The following is an 18,667-nucleotide window of genomic DNA, read 5'->3' on the forward strand; positions in this document are numbered from 1 at the left end:
AGTTTCTGTTGTATTCATTACTAAACCATTCCACTACTCCCCCCTGAGTCTAAATCTTCATGAATATATTCGAACAAATCTGGTATTCTACCAACTTTGTCTTTGTAAAGACACCTTCCCACAGCCCTCAGTCCTGCCACACGTGGACTGGTTCCCTACACATCTGGGGCAGGGCTGACAACCCAGATCTCTTTCCCCTCATCCTGGGCAGCCCTTCGTCTTCTTTGTTCTGGTTCCCCTGTTGCCTGGATCCCATTTCCCCCCTTTTTTTGGTTTTCTCCATCATTGTTCCCTACTTTGCCTGGCAGTATCCTGAGGAAGGGAACGTGGAAAGTAAAACATTGAAACTCTAAACATGAGCAATGTCTTTAGGCTGCCCCAGTCCTGACTTGCATTTTGACTTGATACAGAACACCGTGTTGTAACATTTTTCCTGGGAATTTGGAAGGCATTGCTGCAACGCCTTCTTGCCTCCAGGCCTGTGTTTGTTGCCTCTTGAAGTTTTCAGTCTCTTCTTTCCCACCCTCTTTCTGAAATTTCATTGTGATTGTCATTGTGTATAATTGTCACACTGTTTTCATCTACTGTAGATTCACAGACAAAAATTTTCAGTTTGTAGGAGGGGGGTACAAGGGTGAAGGGAAACAGAATTGTTTCAATTTGGGGGGAAAGTAGGGGAGGAGCAATAGGCAAAGAATTCTAAGAAGTGGAATTCTAAGGTTTACATCTTCTGCTCTATAATTTTACATGAATATACAGGGCCTACAAGTTATTTAATATACATTGTCTCCAATAAATACTTTCTCTTGGGATAAGTGAAGACTTATGTCCCTTCTTATATTTATCAGGTTAATGAAAACAACACCAAGAGTCCCAATGTAATATACACAAGGATTAGCTTCAGTGATGGGCATTTTTGAACATTTAGGACCTTAAGATGATAAATCATGTTTTGGTTAATGTCTATATACCCTAGTTGTTAAAATACATGTTAATTCAACATCTTGGGCACGCTGTATTTTAAGCATATGTCTAAGACCCACATGGACAATTCCATGACACCTATATGAAGATAATTTTAGTCTACATCAACCTATGAGTCACACAGTATCTTTTGGGGTGGAGGAAACAAAACTAAAAACATTCCAGATATTCACTATTCAATATGGTAGCTACTAGCCACATATGGTTATTTAAATTTAAAGTAAATAAAATTAAAAATTCAACTGCTCAGCACAGTAGCCACATTTCAAGTGCTGAGTAGCCATATGTAGCTACTGGCTACCATATTGGACAGTGTAGATACAGAACAATTCCTTCATCACAGAACATTCTGTCAGACAGTACTGCTCTTCGTATTTTGTGGGCATCAGGTGAGATGCATTAGACCCATGTGAAATGAAAGGGCCAATGTTATTTCTCTTAGAGATACAACAGATTTCTGTTTGAGATAGGAATACATAGTAAGCTGGTGTATAGCGAAACCAAAATAGGTTGTCAGTGGGTCTAGCGCCTTCAGGCACAAACCGTTCCCAGTTCCAAAGGGACACCACTTGCAGAAAAAAAACCACGAACAAAACACTTTCACTTTAAAATGTCCTGAAGCATTAAAAATTGTCCTTACCAAATCGTTGTTCTTAAATCCACATTTTAAAAATATCTTATATGTTGACGTGAGAAGTACACATAAAACCCTTCTGCTACATTCCCAAGTACTATGTCCCAAGGAAAATAATTTGTGTGAGCCAAGCTAGACTTTTTTTATGGAACACCAGTTTTACTTGAAAGAATGAATGACAGAAACTATGATTAGATGTGGTTATTTGGCACGCACTCTTTCAAAATGAACATGAGCTTCTCCCTTCAAGAAAATCCCCTGACAGTTAACAATTGACAGTACTTATTGCCTTGATAAAACGTAAGCAGTCAAGAGAAAACTAGAATTTTGGAAAACTTGTGTCCAACCATGTAAGCTTGACAGCTTCCCAGTACTGACAAACTTTTCTGTTGGGATCTGCGGTAATATTAACAAATGTGATATTTTGATAATTTTTAGTTAAATGCATCAACGAGGGAACTTAGTGAAACAATGGATTACTTTAAAAATCATACGTTAGTACAAGAGTTATTCAATATGCAAACTAGGTCTGTGATTTTAATCTAACAGAATAGGAAATATTCAATGATATTGTTTCAGGTTCCACTTTGCAAATAACCTTTGAGAAACTACCAGTAGTGTAGTTTTATTTCAGTATCAAAGGTGAATATCCACAATGCTGTGAAAAGGTTATTAAAAATACTACTCCTACATAGTTGTGTAAGGCTGTATTTTTTTCATACACTTCAACCAAAATAACAAACTAAATGCAGAGCAAATATGAAGATCCAGTGGTCTTCTAATGAGACAGACAAGAAAGAGTCTTTCAAAAATGTAAGATGTAAAAAGATCCACTCTTCTCACTACCTTGTTTATTTGGGGAAACAGCAATTTTTCATAAAAACATTCTTTCTGTTAACTTGCAGTGGGTTATGAATATTATTCTAAGTAATAAAAAATATTTTAAAACTTTTATTCCTAGTATGGTAAATATTGATACATATAACCAACATAAAATTATCCTTGGGGTCCTCACTAATTTGAAGACTGTATGGATATCCTGAAACCAAAGTGCCTGAGAATTGTTGACTCAAACAGCACCTGGGCCAGGACTCAGGGAGACGGTGTGACAAAGAGCTCTCGGTGCGGGAGGAGACGGGTCAGGGCAGAGTCCCAGGTCCCCAGGCGTGGCTCTCAGGGTCTGAGGCCCGAGGGCGGAGTCTGGGGCGGGAAAGCCGTGTTGGGGAGTTTCACTTCTGCTTCTCACAACCTGTGTCAGGTCCTCCTGCTGGAGACTCATGACGCGGCCCCAGTTCTCACTCCCATTGCGTATCCAGTTTCTAGGGAAGCCCATCAGCGTTTCCGCCGTTCCGGGTTTTTACAACCGCACTGATCAGCCGGGACTCAGATTCTCCCCAGATGGCGAGGATCCCGGTCATGGCGCCTCGAACCCTCCTCCTGCTGCTCTCGGGGGCCCTGACCCTGACCGAGACCTGGGCGGGTGAGTGCGGGGTCAGAAGGAAACAGCCTCTGCGGGGGGCGGAGCGAGGGAACCGCGCGGCGGGGACTCAGGACCCCCGGGGAAGGCGCGTCTCCACAGACCCAGGCCCAGACCCCCGCCTCGGCCCTGCCCCTGTCCTGACCCCTCCCTTCTCCTGCCCCCTCCTTTTCCCACCCAAGTCCCCGCGCTTCTCCATCCACCGCCCCTTTTCAGTCTCACGATCCCTTACCCCCATCCCACTCCTGGCCCCATCACCCTCGGACCCGGGGACCCGCGCCGGGAGGAGGATTGGGCCGGGTCCCGGGTCTCAGCCCCTCCCCGCCCCCAGGCTCCCACTCCCTGAGGTATTTCCTCACCGGCGTGTCCCGGCCCGGCCGCGGGGAGCCCCGCTTCATCGCCGTCGGCTACGTGGACGACACGCAGTTCGAGCGGTTCGACAGCGACGCCGCGAGTCCGAGGATGGAGCCGCGGGCGCCTTGGATGGAGCAGGAGGGGCCGGAGTATTGGGAAGAGCAGACGCTGCTCGCCAAGGACGTAGCACAGACTTTCCGAGTGGACCTGAACACCCTGCGCGGCTACTACAACCAGAGCGAGGCTGGTGAGCGACGCGGGCCCGGATCCAGATCACGCCCCCTCCCATCCCCACGGACGGGCCGGGGTCTCCCCGAGTCTCCGGGTCCGAGATTCCCCCCGAGGCTGCGGGACCCGCCCGGCCCCCGACCCGCGAAGAGCCGGCGGGGACTTTTCCGCGGTTCCATTTTCACTTTAGGTTTAATCTGGAGGGGGTGGGGGGACGCTGGGCCGAGTGGGCGGAGCTGACCTCGGGGCGGGGTCAGGGTCTCACACCCTCCAGGTGTTGTATGGCTGCGACGCGGGGCCGGACGGGCGTCTCCTCCGCGGGTACAGACAGTCCGCCTACGACGGCGCCGATTACATCGCCCTGAACGAGGACCTGCGCTCCTGGACCGCAGCGGACGCAGTGGCTCAGATCACCAAGCGCAAGTGGGAGGCGGCCGGTGAGGCGGAGCGAGAAAGGAACTACCTGGAAGGCAGGTGCGTGAAGTGGCTCCTGAGACACCTGGAGAACGGGAAGGAGACGCTGCAGCGCACGGGTACGAGGGGCCGCGGGGTCTCCTGATCTCCACTGGGGCCGTGCTGGCTTCCTACAAAGAGGGAGGAAATGGGATCACTGTCAGAATACCGTCCCTCAGAAAAGAAAGGAATCCACCCAGGTTTTCATGTTCTGTACTAATGACTTGCCCAGAGGGCCCGTCCTTCTCTAAAGGACAGTTAAGGAATCCAGTTTCTTCAGGAATAGGAGGGGAGACCATCCCTGAAATCGCCGTCATTGGTTCCCTCTGACCCTGGCATCTTGTGAACCATGACTTTCTCAAGGCCTTGTTATCGGCCTGAGAACATCTTTGCAGGCCTGACTCCAGTTTTTTTGAGTCATTTATTCTCCACCCAGATCAGGACCAGAAGTCTGTGTTCTCCTCCTTTGAGACCTGGAGCCTCCTACCCTCGGTGCTCACTTTGATTCTAGAACTTTCCAAGGAATAGGAGATTGTCCCAGATCCCCATGTCCAATCTGGTGTCTGGGTTTTCTGTTTCCTCCTTCGAAACCGGTTGTCCTGTCCATTCTCAGGATGGCCACATGAGCGCTGCTTCAGTGGCCCAAAGTAGATGTGAAGTTCTTGAATTTTCTGATCCTTCTCCTCAGGCGCCCCGAAGACACATGTGACCCACCACCCCATCTCTGACCATGAGGTCACCCTGAGATGCTGGGCCCTGGACTTCTACCCTGCGGAGATCACCCTGACCTGGCAGCGTGACGGGGAGGACCTGACCCAGGACATGGAGCTTGTGGAGACCAGGCCTGCAGGGGACGGGACCTTCCAGAAGTGGGCGGCTGTGGTGGTGCCTTCTGGGGAGGAGCAGAGCTACATGTGCCATGTGCAGCACGAGGGGCTGCCTGAGCCCCTCACCCTGAGATGGGGTAAGGAGGGAGCCGTGGGCTCAGAACCTCTTCTCAGGGAAATCAGGAGCCCTTCTGGAGACCTTCAGCAAGGTCAGGATCAAGACTGAGGTCAGAGCCCCTCAGCTTCCCTTCCCTTCTCAGAGCCGCCTCCTGAGGCCACCATCATCGTGGGCGTCATTGCTGGCCTGGGTCTCTTTGTGGTCACTGGCGCTGCAGTAGCTGGAGCTGTGATCTGGAGGAAGAAGCGTTCTGGTAGGGAAGGGGATGGAGAATCTGAATTTTCTTCTCCCACTGACGGATTTCAAGCCCCAGGTAGAGGTTGCCCTGCCTTGTTAATGGGAAGTACCATCCACACACATGTATTTGCCACTCTGGAGCCAATTGGTAACACTCTTATTAAAGCACTGGTGAAAATGACAGAAAGATTTTTTCACCTGGATAATTCTGGGCTGGGGACCTGATTCCCAGCAGTCGAAGGTCAGAGGGGAGGGTCCCTGCTGAGGACAGACCTCCAGGAGGGCATTTGATCCAGTCTTCACACATCTCCTTTCTTCGTGTTTCCCCATCCTGCCGTGGGTCTTCAGTCATGGTTCTGGAAACTTCCCTGTGGTCCAGGTCTTGGGGGTTGCTCTAGGATCTCATGGCTCAGCCTTCTCCCTGTTTTCTTCCCATGGGTGAAAAAAGAGGGGGCTGTGCTCAAGCTGCAAGTAAGTTTCTGTAGGGAATTGATCCCTGAGACCCTTCAGATGTGTAGACGGAGCCCATGGGGGGATCTCACCCAGCCCATTGTTCCTCCTTTAGTCTCATCTCCTGTGGGCTCTGACCCCATCCTATTTTGTCCTACCCAGGCAGTGACAGTGCCCAGGGCTCTGATGTGTCTCTCATGGATCCTAAAGGTGAGACCCTGGAGGCCTGAATTGGGAAGGGTTGGTTGGGGAGAGGGGACACGACTGAGTTATGGGGATTCTTTGATTGGGACACTGTGCATGTGGTGGGCTGTTGAGAATGTTAGCACTTATATGCTGACCTGAATTTGTTTATGATTATTCTCTTTCACAGTGTGAGACAGCTTCCTTGTGGGGGACTGAGTGATGCAAGATTTGTTCACACTTCCTCTTTGTGACTTCAAGAACCCTGACTTCTCTTTCTGCACTGGTAATTGAATGGGTCTGTGTTCCTGTTAGCATAATGCGAAGAAGTGGGGAGATTGATCCACCCCTGCCCACCAGGATGACCCCTGCCCACACGGACCTTTGTTCTTTCCTGGATCCACTGCCCTGTTGCAGCACAGGTGGGGCTGGGCCATCTCCATCCCTGTCTTAACTTCGTGTTTCTCTGAGTGGTAATGACTTGTTTCCTTATTTAAAATATGAATCTAGATATGAATTTGTCTTTCCTAATTCTTGTTAAAAGTGATTGATGTGTTAATTAAAGGAGAAATTTCCTAAACTGTGAGAAGAAATTAATGGAAGCACTGAGAACCTTCCAGAATTCATATGTTTGCTGTGCTGAGTCTGTCGCAGGTGGGGACAGGAGAAGGCTGAGAGGAGTCGAGCATGGATGGGGCCTGGGTCCACTCACTGTTCAGTGCTTGGGCTCGGGGCCAGTGCTCAGTGGGCTTTGGCATTATCATTCCTTGGCTGTCATCTCTGCTGCTCTGTTGTTCTGGTCCCTTCAGTAGAACCTTGTTCCACCAGGACCTGTGATCACAGGGATGAGGACATCACCTGGACCTTGTCCTGTCTCCAGGACCATTGGCAGTGAGGGCTTCATGTGGCCAGGTCAGTCTAGACTCAGGCCAGGGCCCAGCCCTCAGGCCTTGCATTTTGTTTGTTTATATTTGGGTTTTGGAGGGTTTTTTTTATTGTTAACTCCCTTTTCACGTTTCGAGTTCTGGTCTCATTCTCCTCTGGATGTCCCCCATATCTGACAGCAGCAGGAGTCGTTTGGCCTGTCATTGTCCCCACGAGGTCCGGGGTGGCCGCTGCACACAGGAGATTCTTTGGTATCGAGAGAGAAATTTTCAGACTCATCCAACTCTTACCCTCTTTCTAAGGTTGTTTCCTGGATTTTTCTTTCTACCTTTTCTCCTTTTAAAAGAAGCAGATTCTAGAATTACAACAGAGGAGGGATCTGATAGTTTCTTATCTTAGATAAATTCCTGTCGGGTTTCTATCTTCTCTGCAGCCTGCCCCATCTCTTTGCCCTTAGCTCTAGTCATCCTAGTGCTGGCTCTGATCCAAACTGATGCATTTATAAATTTGAGTGTACTTTAGATTCATAGTTGCTTGGAAAATAGGACCCATAGCCTAAGATTGTCCTTTCTAAGGAGAGAAATATAGTTGTGTGTGTGAGTGTGCAGGAGGGCGGCTGTGGGAGGGAGAGAGGGGAGAGCAGCACTTGTGAGAAAAGTAAAGGCCACATTCCTGTCAGTGTGAGAGGAGGTTGTGCTGTAGCTGCCACAAAACAGCGTGTGACCTGAGGTTACATTAATAAAGATACTGTCTCTAGAATACGGAGGTGCTGTACACTCATCATTCATTCAACTGATGATTGCTGTTTCCCATATATATGAGAAATTCTTTTTGTACCTAGAAAACTTCAGTGAACTAAAAACAGGCAAAAATTTCCGGCCTTGGGGAGCATGTGTTCCAGTGGGGAGGGGCAGACTGTATGCTGTAAGCATAGTAAATACGGGAAGTGTTTATGTGAGAAGTTGTAAGTGCTTTGAGAAAGGCAACTCATAGTATAAGTTTGTGGGAACAAGAAGGATGGCTGTTTTACTAGGATGGTCAATGTGGGCCTCATTGGGAAGGTGACCTTGAGTAAAGACTTGAAGGGCGTGATTTGTGCACAGGGATGTCTCAGGAAGTCGTTTGCAGGCAGGGGAACCTCCAGTGCAAATGCATTAGAGCAGGAGTGTGTCTGTGTGTTCTGGGAAAAGCGAGGAGGCCGGTGTGGCTGGAGCAGAGAATATTGAGATGAGATAGACATGTGGCCAGACCATGTAGGTCTGGAGGATGTTGGAAGGTTTTAACCTCTTGTTGAGGAAGATGAACAGAAGGTCAACCTATTGTGACTTGAGAAGCATCACTCTGGTGCTGTGCGGAGTCAAGAGGTGAAGAGAGAGCAGCCAGTGGAGAAAACTGTAGGAAACCAGTGCCGTGTTCCAGGCTAGAGATGTTACTTGCTTTGTCTGGGGTGTGAGCAGGGAAAATAATAGGAAGCATTTGGATTCTGGATACATTCTGAAGATGGGCTTTCCAGAATTTTCTAATGGATTAAATCTGGGTTGTGAAAAAGAGGACTCAAAGAGGACACCCCAAATTTCAGACTGCACAAGTGGAAATATAGAGTGTCTTCAGTGGAAATGGAAATGACTCTAGAAGAAATGGCATCGTAATCATCCAATTAGGAAAGTTGAAACAGAGTCATCTATTAGATGCAAGTGAGGTTAGTTTTAGCAATTGGATATGTGAGTCTGGAGTTGAGAAATGTCTGGACTGGAGAAATAGAGTTGGGAGATAACACCATAGAAATGATACTTAGAGCCTTGCGAGCCAATGAGGTCACAAGGGTTTGATGACTGTAGAAGAGAAAGGAACAAGGACTGAACCCTTGATCCCCAGTCAGACCACACACCCAGAGCAGGCTACACATTTCCGCCTCTGTGCCTAGAAGGTAAAGAAACCAAGCAGTCCCAAACTTTCCTGTGCACAAGAATCCCCTGGACATCTCATTAAAATCTAGACTGTCTGGAGTAGAGCATGAGATTCTGGATGTGTAAGCAGTTTGTTACTGATGCTGCTGGTCTTCAGATCACACGTTATTAGCAAGAACGTAGACCAGGATTCCAGCATAGCTGTGCATCAGCCTCAGAGGTAGGGCTAGCTAAATATGTGATTCTTGGGCTCTGTGCCCAATATTCTGAGATGGTGGGTCTGGGGAAAGGACTGAGTTTTTTGGTAACAAGCCCACAAGCAGTCCTAGTACTCAGCCAGATTGGGACCCAGTAATGCCAACGATCAGGTATCATTCATGGCAGGGAGGGGTCTTAGATCCACGTTAAATGTTTTTTCCTGAGACAAAAAAGGCAAGACATATTCTGAGAGATATATGTTGTTTTCCATACCATGGGGTATAGCCAGGTGGAAGATTTTGGAAGTAGTTACCAGCTCAGCAAAAGAAAGTCTGAGTTGCTAAGAGAGTTCTCTAATGTTCTCACCGTAAAAAAGAAGTGGTAATTATGTGACATGCTACAGATATCATTTAGTTAACACTATGCTGTTAATCATTTTGAGGTATATAAATGTATCAAATCAATAGGTTGTACATCTCTATTGTACACAATGTTATATGTCAATTATATCTCAATAAAGCTCGAAAAATATCTCTGAATCCTTGCTCTCTGAAACTATTCCCTAGGTGGATTTCTCATTCACTTCTTGGTGAGAGCAACAGGTTCCAAATTGTTCTAATTGAAACCTAAATGAATACAGACAGTTATACAGAGAGAAAGTATTGGGGCCTTGGATCCCACATAGGAATCACTGCCGCTGCTGCTGAGCGCAGACGCCGCTGTTCATACTGCTGACTCTCCTGATGCTGGACACGGGATCTTGTGGTTGCACTGCTGTCTCTGCTGCTCCTGGCAACTGGATGACACTATTGCCACTCCTACCACCTTTGCCAAAAGCATTCTGCACACTCTCAGCTTCTCTGTGTCACCACATCCTGAGTCAGAGTCCAGCATGTGGTCACCCAGGTGGTAGAGCCTCATGCCATTTCCAAGTGCAAGAATGTTTGGGAAAGTGGGTTTTCCTCTCCTGTGGAGGGAAATGGTCTCAGCCTCAAACCAAGACTCTTTAAGTGTGAAATTCTAACGTGGGCAGATGGTCCAGGTTCTAAGTGTGGAGGTTAGGGGTGAGGGATGGGAAAAGAATGACAAATTTCAATTTTTGGAGCAGTGATCTGAGACCAGAACTTGATCTGGTACACTGTAGGCACTCAGATTTGGTTGGATAATGAGTGACTAATCAATGACATCTTTCAACTTATTCGCTTGATAGTCTGTTTTGGGTCTAGCTTTTGTCTACTGTAGTTTATACTCACAAATAAGTAGAGTGGCATTGTGGGATGATGAAGTGATTACTCAAAATGTCTTATCCCTGCCTTTGTCTCCTGCTTGAATTACAAAACCAAGATCTATAAGACTTCACAGGATGTATATATATATATATATACACACGCTGACATTTTATATTAACATTTATACTTGTTTGTATATGCACATATTTCTTGGGAGAGTATGTATAACATTTATCAGTATTTATGGACCCCAACAAAAGTCTAAAAACCATCCTAGTGTAGATACCATGCTACTCAATCTTTGGTCCATGAAGAGCTAAGAATCAAACTGTTTCAGCAGATCCAGTGATGTAATGTAAATGCTCCTTTTTTCTTTGACAGTTACTGGGGCAAGGCAAGGTAGAGGTTTACCTGCTTACACTCACTTTCAATTTCTGTACCTATCTTACTGTGAGTTGATAACAAACACCTCACAGGCCAGCAGTGGCTCACAGACCACACTAAGTAGCACTGGTTTAGATGACTTGTATTCTAGAATGTACCCTGGAGCCAGATAAATAGCATATGAAAAAGCAGTTAATGGGGATTCCATTTCCAGTAATAAGGTAGGCTAGGTTTTAAGGCTGCCTCTTGCACTAAAAAGAACTAAAAATCGTCAATAAAATATAAAAAGCATCCTAAATTATAGTAGAACAATCAAGAGAATAATCATTCAGGCCAATATATAAATGTAGGCAAGTAATCCAGAGAGAAAAGTTTTTATCCTTAGGGCATATAGCAAATCTGGAAAAATGTTAGCTGTGGTTTTCTCAGGCTCATGAGCTGTAATAGACAAGAAATTATGCCCAGAGCTTACTCACGTGGGGAACATAAGGGACATCCCCTCCCTGAAAATCTGGGCCAGGAGTGTCACTGAGTGAACGGGACAGAATTTTGAATTGGGGAGACCAGCAGAGCCAGAATCAAAGGTGAAGGCACAGAGAAAGGAGAGCTGAACAGAAAAAGCATTGGAGGTCTGCAAAGGGTTCCCCTCAAGTCTTCAGCTCATCAGTGCATGCATGTAAGGAAACTATCCAAAGACAGGAAAGAATAATCTAGAAAGACTACAAGGAATAGTACTTAGTGCTCCACAGAATTGGAAATAGTGCCTGTTCCCACCAACCAGACTGGAAAACCTTACAATTTGCTGGGTAGAGTATTCAGAAGGGTCTTGTGTCAGTAGTTGGGAATAATCTGCCCTGCTCCAAACATTGTCCTGTTTTGCTAACAAATGTTAAAATGTTAAAAGCATGACCCAAAAGGATCCAAGAAATTGCAAATAACTCAATGTATCCCAGAACTAAAAGCTGACGATTATTTGTGGAATGCATAAACATCTAGAACCTAATGAAGTAAAATCATGTCTGGCAACAAATAAAACATAACCAAGCATGCAGAGAAAATACAACACATAAGGCAGAGAAAATTAATTAATTTAAACTAACCTAGAACTGACACAGATGCTAGCATTAGCAGTAAATGACTTTAAAGAAGTTATTGTAAATGTATTCCTTCTGTTCCAAAAGTTACAGAGGAGACATGAAAGTATATAAAAGACCAAAATCAAAATTGTAGGGATGAAAATGTCTAAGTTGAAAAACACTCTGAATGCAAGATGAGATTAAAGATAGATTTGCGATTGCAGAAGAAAAGATTAGTAACTTTGATGACATAGCAAAACAAACTCTCCAAAATTATGCTAAGTAGTAATTATCACAGTGTATTGTTGGGTTTGTAACATATTTAGATACGATGTGTATAACAAAACAGCCCAAAAGGAAGAAATAGAAATAGAGCTACAGAAAGTTATGTTTGTATATCTCACTGAAATTAAGTTAGTATAAACTGAAGTGAGTTTTGATAAGTATATGGTAAACTCTAGAGTAACTACTAAGAAAATAACTCAAAAATATAGTGAAAGTTATTAATTAATTAAAATATTACAGTAGAAAATATCCATTTAATAGAAAGGAGTCAGTAAAAGAGGAATGGGGGAAAACTTGAGACACAGAGAAAATAAAAATAAAATAGCATCATAAATCCACTGTATACATAATAACATTATATTTTAATGGCTTAAACAAGTAGATCAAAACACAGATTGTTAGACTGAAAACAAGACAAGATACAAGTATCCTGTATACAGTAGACACACCTGAGACTCGATTACAAATGGATGAAAATTACAAGGATGTAAAAGATGCCTCAGGCAAATGGCAACCCTAAGAAAGCTGGACTAGCTACACTCATATTAGATGAAAGAGACTTTTTAAAAAATGCAAGTAAGATAAATAGAGACATTTTATAATTTTATATTTCTAGTCAATCCACCAGAAAGATAAAACAATTATTGACATATATGCACCTAATAACTAAGCACCAAATACATAAAAACAAAACTGATGGAAATTGAGAGAAATAAATGACACAACGATAATAGTTGGAGACTTCAATATGAATACAACAGCTATGTGGAAGATCAACAAAGAAAAAGAAAACTTGAACGATACTATAAACCAACAGTATAAACCTAACAGACATTTATGGAACACTCCATTCCAATCATAGCAAAATATACATTCTTCTCAAATGCACATGGAGCATTCCTCAGGATAAACCATATGCTAGGCCATATGACAAATCTTAATGAATTTAAAAGGATAGAAATAATACAAAAGATGTTCTTTTATCAGAGTGACATGAAGTTAGAAATCAACCAATTACTCAAAGAAATTTGAGAAACTCACAAACGTGGAAATCAGATAACACACTTCTGCATAACCAGTGGATCAAAGAAGATATCAAAATGGAAATTGGAAAATACTTTTAGATTAATGAAAATGAAGTATCCTCAGAAAGTTAAAGATAGATCTAGCATATGATCCAGCTATCCCACTGCTGGGTGTTTATCCAAAGAACTTGAAAATGCAAAGGCATAAAGATACTTGCACCCCTATGTTCATTGCAGCATTATACACAATAGCCAAGACTTGGAACCAACCTAGGTACCCATCAAGGGCCAAATGGATAAAGAAGATGTGGTATTTATACATGATGGACTACTATTCAGCCATAAGAAATGATGAAATCTGACCATTTGTGACAACATGGATGGACCTTGAGGGTATTATGCTGAGTGAAATAAGTCAGAGGGAGAAAGTCAAATACCATATGATCTCACTCATAAGTAGAAGATAAAAACAACAACAAACACATAGCATTGGAGATTGGGTTAGTAGTTACCATAGGGGAAGGGGGAAGGAGGGGGGCAAATGGGGTGATTAAGCTCACATGTGAGGGGATGGACTATAGTTAGTTTTTGGGTGATGAACATGATGTAATCTACATGGAATTCGAAATATGAAGTACATTAGAAAATAAATAAAAAAAAAAGAAAATGAAGACGTAGCATACCAAAATTTATGGGATGCTGCTAAAAGAATAAGAGAGATTTACAGCTGTAATGCCTACATTAAAAAAGAAACATCACACTTCAATCACCTAACCTTCTACCTTAACTCAAAAGGAAAAGAGGACCAAACCAAACCAAAAGCAAGCAGAAGGAAGGGAAAAGTAAAGATTAGAGTGAAAATTAATGAAACAGAGAAAAAAGAATAGGGAAACAATATATAAAATTCAGCAACTCAAATTTGGTCCTTTGAAAATCAACAAAACTGACGAAACTTCAACTGCATTCGTTTAAAAAAAAACAGGGGCTGGCACCAGGTCTAGTGGTTAAGTCCGGCACACTCCACTTCGGCAGCCCGGGTTCAGTTCCTGGGCATGGGCCTACACCACTTGTCAGCAGCCATGCTGTGGGAGCGACCCACATATAAAGCAGAGGAAGATTGGCAGCAGATGTTAGCTCAGGGCTAATCTTCCACAAGCAAAAAGGGGAAGATTGGTGACAGATGTTAGCTCAGGGTGGATCTTCCTCAGCAAAAGCAAAAAGAAACAGAAAGAGAAGACTCAAATTTCTAGGCTCAGCAATGAAAGAAAAGACATTATGACTGACTATACAGAAATGAAGAGAATATAAAAGAATACTATGAACAATTATATGCCAAAAATTAGATAACTTTGATAAAATAGGCAAATTCATAGATACAAACTACTAAAACTGATTGAAGAAGTAGACCATCTGAATATATGTATAACAAGTCAAAAGATTGAATCAGTTACCAAAATGACCCACAAAAAAGCCTAGGCCCAAATGTCCTCACTGGTGAATTCTACCACATATTTAAAGAAGAATTAAAAACAATTCTTTATAAAGTCTTTCAGGGAGGAACAGTACCACATCATTTCTGAATAAACCTGAGGCCAGATTTATTCAGATACCAAAACCAGACAATGATATCCCAAGAAAAGAAAACTACAGGCCAATTATCTCTTATGAATATGGACTCAAATCCTCAACAAAGTATAGCAAATCAAATCCAGCACGTATAAAAAGAATTATATACCATAGCTAAGTAGAATGTATTCTAGGAATGCAAGGTTGGTTTAACATTCAAAAAAATCAATTAATGTAATATAACATTAATATAATAAAAAGCACATGCTTATCTCAATAGATGGAGAAAAAGCCTTTGATAAAATCTGACAGCATTTCGTGATTAAAAAAACACTCAAATAACTAGTGATAGAAGAGATTTTCCTCAATCTGATTAAGGGCATTTATGAAAACCCTAAGGCTAACATCATATTTAATGGCGAAAGAATGATTGTTTTCCTCCTAAATCAATGATAAGACAAGGATGTCCACTCTCAGCACTTCTATTCAGCATTGTGCTAGAGGTTCTAGCCAGACCAATTGTGTAAGAAAAAGAGAATTTTATCTTTCTGCATTCAATGCATTCAAAATGTAAATGAAGAAGTAAAACCACCTCTATTCACAGATGACATGATCTCGTACATAGAAAATCCTAAGGAATCCACCAAAAAGCTATTAGAACTAATAAAGAAGTTCAGCAAGGTTGTAGGATATGAGGTCAATATACAAAAGTCAATCATATTTCTATACAATAAACAGTAAACAATCTAAGAATGAGATTAAGAAAATGTTCCACTTACAATAGCATTTTAAAAAAATATTAGGAACACGTTTAATACAAGAAGTGCAAAACTTAAGCTCTGAAAACTACACAACATTGGTGAAAAAAATTAAAGAACACCTGCTATGTTCATGGGTTAGAAGACTTAATGTTGTTAGAATGGCAGTACTCCCCAAACTGATCTATAGATTCAACACAATCAAATACCTAACTGACTTCTTTCTAGGAATTGACAAACTGATTCTAAATTCTGATGGGAATTCAAGGGACCTACAATATCCAAACTTATTAAAGGTGAACAAAGCAACAGTACTCAACACACTGTGGTACTGGCATCTGGGTAGACATATAGATCAATAGAATAGAAGTGAGAGTCCAAAAATAAAACCATGTGTCTATGGTCAACTGACTTTCAACAAAGGTGCCAAGACCATTTGATGGAGGAAAGAATAGTCTTTTCAACAGGTGATGCTGGGAAAACTAGGTAGCCACATGCAAAATAATGAAGCTAGACACTTACCTTACACCATATACAAACATTATTATAAAATGGATCAAAGATGTAAACATAAGAGCTAAAACTATAAAAGTCTTAGAATAAAACATAGGGGAAAATCTTCGTGACATTGGATTTGGCAGTGACTTCTCTGACATGAGACCAAAGGCATGGGCAACAAAAGAAAAAGTAGGCTAATGAGAGTTCATCAAAATTCAAGGCTTCTGGGCTGACCCCATTGCCTAGTGGTTAGGTTCCGGTTTGGTTCGTGAGCGCAGACCTTTACCACTTGTCAGTGGCCATGCTGTGGCGGCAACACACAAACAAAGTAGAGGAAGGTTGGCAACAGATGTTAGCCTGGGGCTAATCTTCCTCAAGCAAAAATAAAAAGAGAAAGATTGGTGACAGATGTTGGCTCAGGACGAATCTCTTTCTACAAAAAAAAAAATTAAAAACTTCTGTATATCAAAGGACCATATCAACAAAAAAAAGCAACCACAGAATGGAAGAAAATATTTGCCAATCACATATCTGATTAATATCCAGAGTATATAAAGAAATCTAATGACTCAATGACAAAAACAACACTATTTTAAAATGGGCAAAAGAATTGAATAGATATTTCTCCACATAAGATATACAAATGCCAGCAAATGCACGCATAAGTGTGTGTCTGTATATATACACACAACACACACACACACACACACACACACACCCCTTCCTAATGGATGTGAAGTGGTGCCTCATTATGGCTTTGGTATCCATTTCTTGACTGATTAATGATGTTGAACATCTTCTCAGGTGCTATGATACACCTATATGCCTGGTGGTTAGTTGGTCTGAGGACAGGGTGAATTGACACTTATGTTTATTGGAAATACAGTTTCAATATGGGATGATGAAAAGTTCTGCTAAGATGGTTATATCTCCAAACTGATCTACAGATTCAGTGCAATCTCTATAAAAATCCCAGCTAGTTTCTTTGCAGAAACAGATAAGTTGATCTTAAAATTCATGTGGAAATTCAAGGGACTGGATAAAACACACTTGACAAAGAAAAGCAAACTTTAAGGACTCATACTGCTGGTTTCCTCCTAAGACAAGGATGTCCATTCTCAGCACTTCTATTCAGCATTGTGCTAGAGGTTCTAGCCAGAGCAATGGTGCAAGAAAAAGAGAATTTTATCTTTCTGCATTCAATGCATTCAAAGTGTAATCATTACACTGTATTACCAGCATGAGGACGGACATATAGATCAACAGAATAGAATTAAAAGGTCAGAAATCAACCCTCACATTTACGGTCAGTTGAATTTCAACAGGAGCGCCGAGACAACTCAATGAGGAAAGGCTAATCTGCTGATATAATTATGTAACCACATGTAAAAGGATGAAGTTGGACCCTTGCCTCCCACAATATGAAAAAATTGTCTCAAGGTAGATCAAAGACCTAGATATAAATGCTAAATATATAAAACATTTAGAAAGCAATATATACATAGATCTTCGTGACCTTGGACTAAGCAATGGTTTCTTAAATATGACACCCAAAATACATGTAACAAAGGAACAAATAGTTTAATTGGACTTCATCAAATTTAAAGCATTTGTGCTTTAAAGGACACCCTCAAAAGAGTAAAAATATAGCTCCAGACTGGGAGAAAATATTTGCAAATCTTATATCTAAGCAACTAGTCTCTAGAAGATATAAAGAACCCTTCCAACTCAAAAATTGAGAAAAAATAACCCAGTTTAAAAATTAGCAAATGTTTGATAGATATTTATCCATGGGAGATATACAAATGGCCATAGGCACCTGAAAAGATGCTTCACCTCATTAGTCCTTAGGGAAATGCAAATCAAAAATACAATGAGCTACCACTTCATGCTTCCTAGGACAGCTAGAATCAAAAAGACCAATATTAGGGGCTGGCCCGGTGGCACAGTGGTTAAGTGCACGTGTTCCGCTTCTCGGCGGCCCAGGGTTCACCAGTTTGGGTCCCGGGTGCAGACATGGCACCACTTGGCAAAAGCCATGCTGTGGTAGGTGTCCCACATATAAAGTAGAGGAAGATGGGCATGAATCTTAGCTCAGAGCCAGTCTTCCTCAGCAAAAAAGGACGATTGGCAGTAGTTAGCTCAGAGCTAGTCGTCCTCAAAAAAAAATAAATAAATAAGACCAATATTAATAAGTGCTGTGAGATTATGGAGAAATTGGATGGGTAGGAATATAAAATGGTGCTACCACTTTGAAGAGAGTCTGGCAGTTCCTCAAAGTTTGAACATGGTGTTACTAAATGACTCAGCAAGTCCATTTCTAGGTATTTACCCAAGAGAAATGAAAATGTATGTACACACAAAAACTTGTACATAATATTCACAGCAGCATTATTAATAATAGCTAAAAAGTAGAAGCAAATGTTCATCAATTGATGAATGAATAGATATAAGTAGCATCCATGCAGGGGAATATTATTTGGCAATAAAAAGGAATGAAATACAGATGCATGCTACACGTGGATGAACCTTGAATACATTAAGCTCCATTTTAAAAAACCAGAAACAAAGGATCAAATGGATTGTTTGATTCCATTTATATGAAAAGAGCAGCCTCTTTTTGGGCAACAAGATTGGATGAGCTTCCAGGTTAATGAAGGCATCCATGTGCCAGGAAGGTGGCACATCCCCGTTCCACAATGAGAGGAGCTCCACTTTGGCGGCCCAGGGTTTTGCTGGTTCCAATCCTAGGCACAGACATGGCACTGCTCATCAAGCCATGCTGAGGCGGTGTCCCACATGCCACAACTAGAAGAACTCAGGTGTGTCAAAAAGGGGCTGGGTCCTGGGAGAAATGGAGAATATGATCATGGGACATCAAAGGATCATTGTCCACGTTTTCCTTTCATGA

The 18,667-nt window shown here is 42.5% G+C and overlaps 1 protein-coding gene and 1 long non-coding RNA gene across 10 annotated transcripts in view; one reads left to right on the forward strand and one right to left on the reverse strand.

Moving 5' to 3' along the window:
- Window positions 1–2,227: 2,227 nt before the first annotated feature.
- On the reverse strand, window positions 2,228–3,860 carry LOC138919615 (uncharacterized). Its single transcript, XR_011429941.1, has 2 exons — window positions 3,455–3,860; window positions 2,228–3,090 (listed from the first exon to the last, which is right to left on the reverse strand). It is a non-coding gene; the product is annotated as an uncharacterized lncRNA (long non-coding RNA).
- LOC138919608 (saoe class I histocompatibility antigen, A alpha chain-like) overlaps window positions 2,956–18,667 on the forward strand; it is a 46,270-nt gene continuing 30,558 nt past the window's right edge. For 3 of the 9 annotated variants that reach the window (XR_011429928.1, XR_011429925.1, XR_011429926.1), the window contains exons 1-8: window positions 2,968–3,098; window positions 3,427–3,696; window positions 3,935–4,210; window positions 4,819–5,094; window positions 5,218–5,328; window positions 5,925–5,972; window positions 6,136–6,231; window positions 6,774–6,857. Coding sequence is in view for 1 of the 9 variants with exons in the window: in XM_070245071.1 (XP_070101172.1) it covers window positions 3,017–3,098; window positions 3,427–3,696; window positions 3,935–4,210; window positions 4,819–5,094; window positions 5,218–5,328; window positions 5,925–5,972; window positions 6,136–6,140 (1,068 nt within the window). In the remaining 8 variants the exon portion in view is untranslated. Of the gene's footprint in view, window positions 3,099–3,426; window positions 3,697–3,934; window positions 4,211–4,818; window positions 5,095–5,217; window positions 5,973–6,135; window positions 6,526–6,773; window positions 9,467–9,501; window positions 10,295–18,667 lie in introns of those variants that run through there. The other 6 variants (XR_011429923.1, XR_011429924.1, XR_011429927.1 and 3 more) reach the window with 6 other exon arrangements.

The sequence above is a fragment of the Equus caballus genome, chromosome 20, assembly GCF_041296265.1.
Source record: "Equus caballus isolate H_3958 breed thoroughbred chromosome 20, TB-T2T, whole genome shotgun sequence".
Classification (NCBI taxonomy): Eukaryota; Metazoa; Chordata; class Mammalia; order Perissodactyla; family Equidae; genus Equus; species Equus caballus.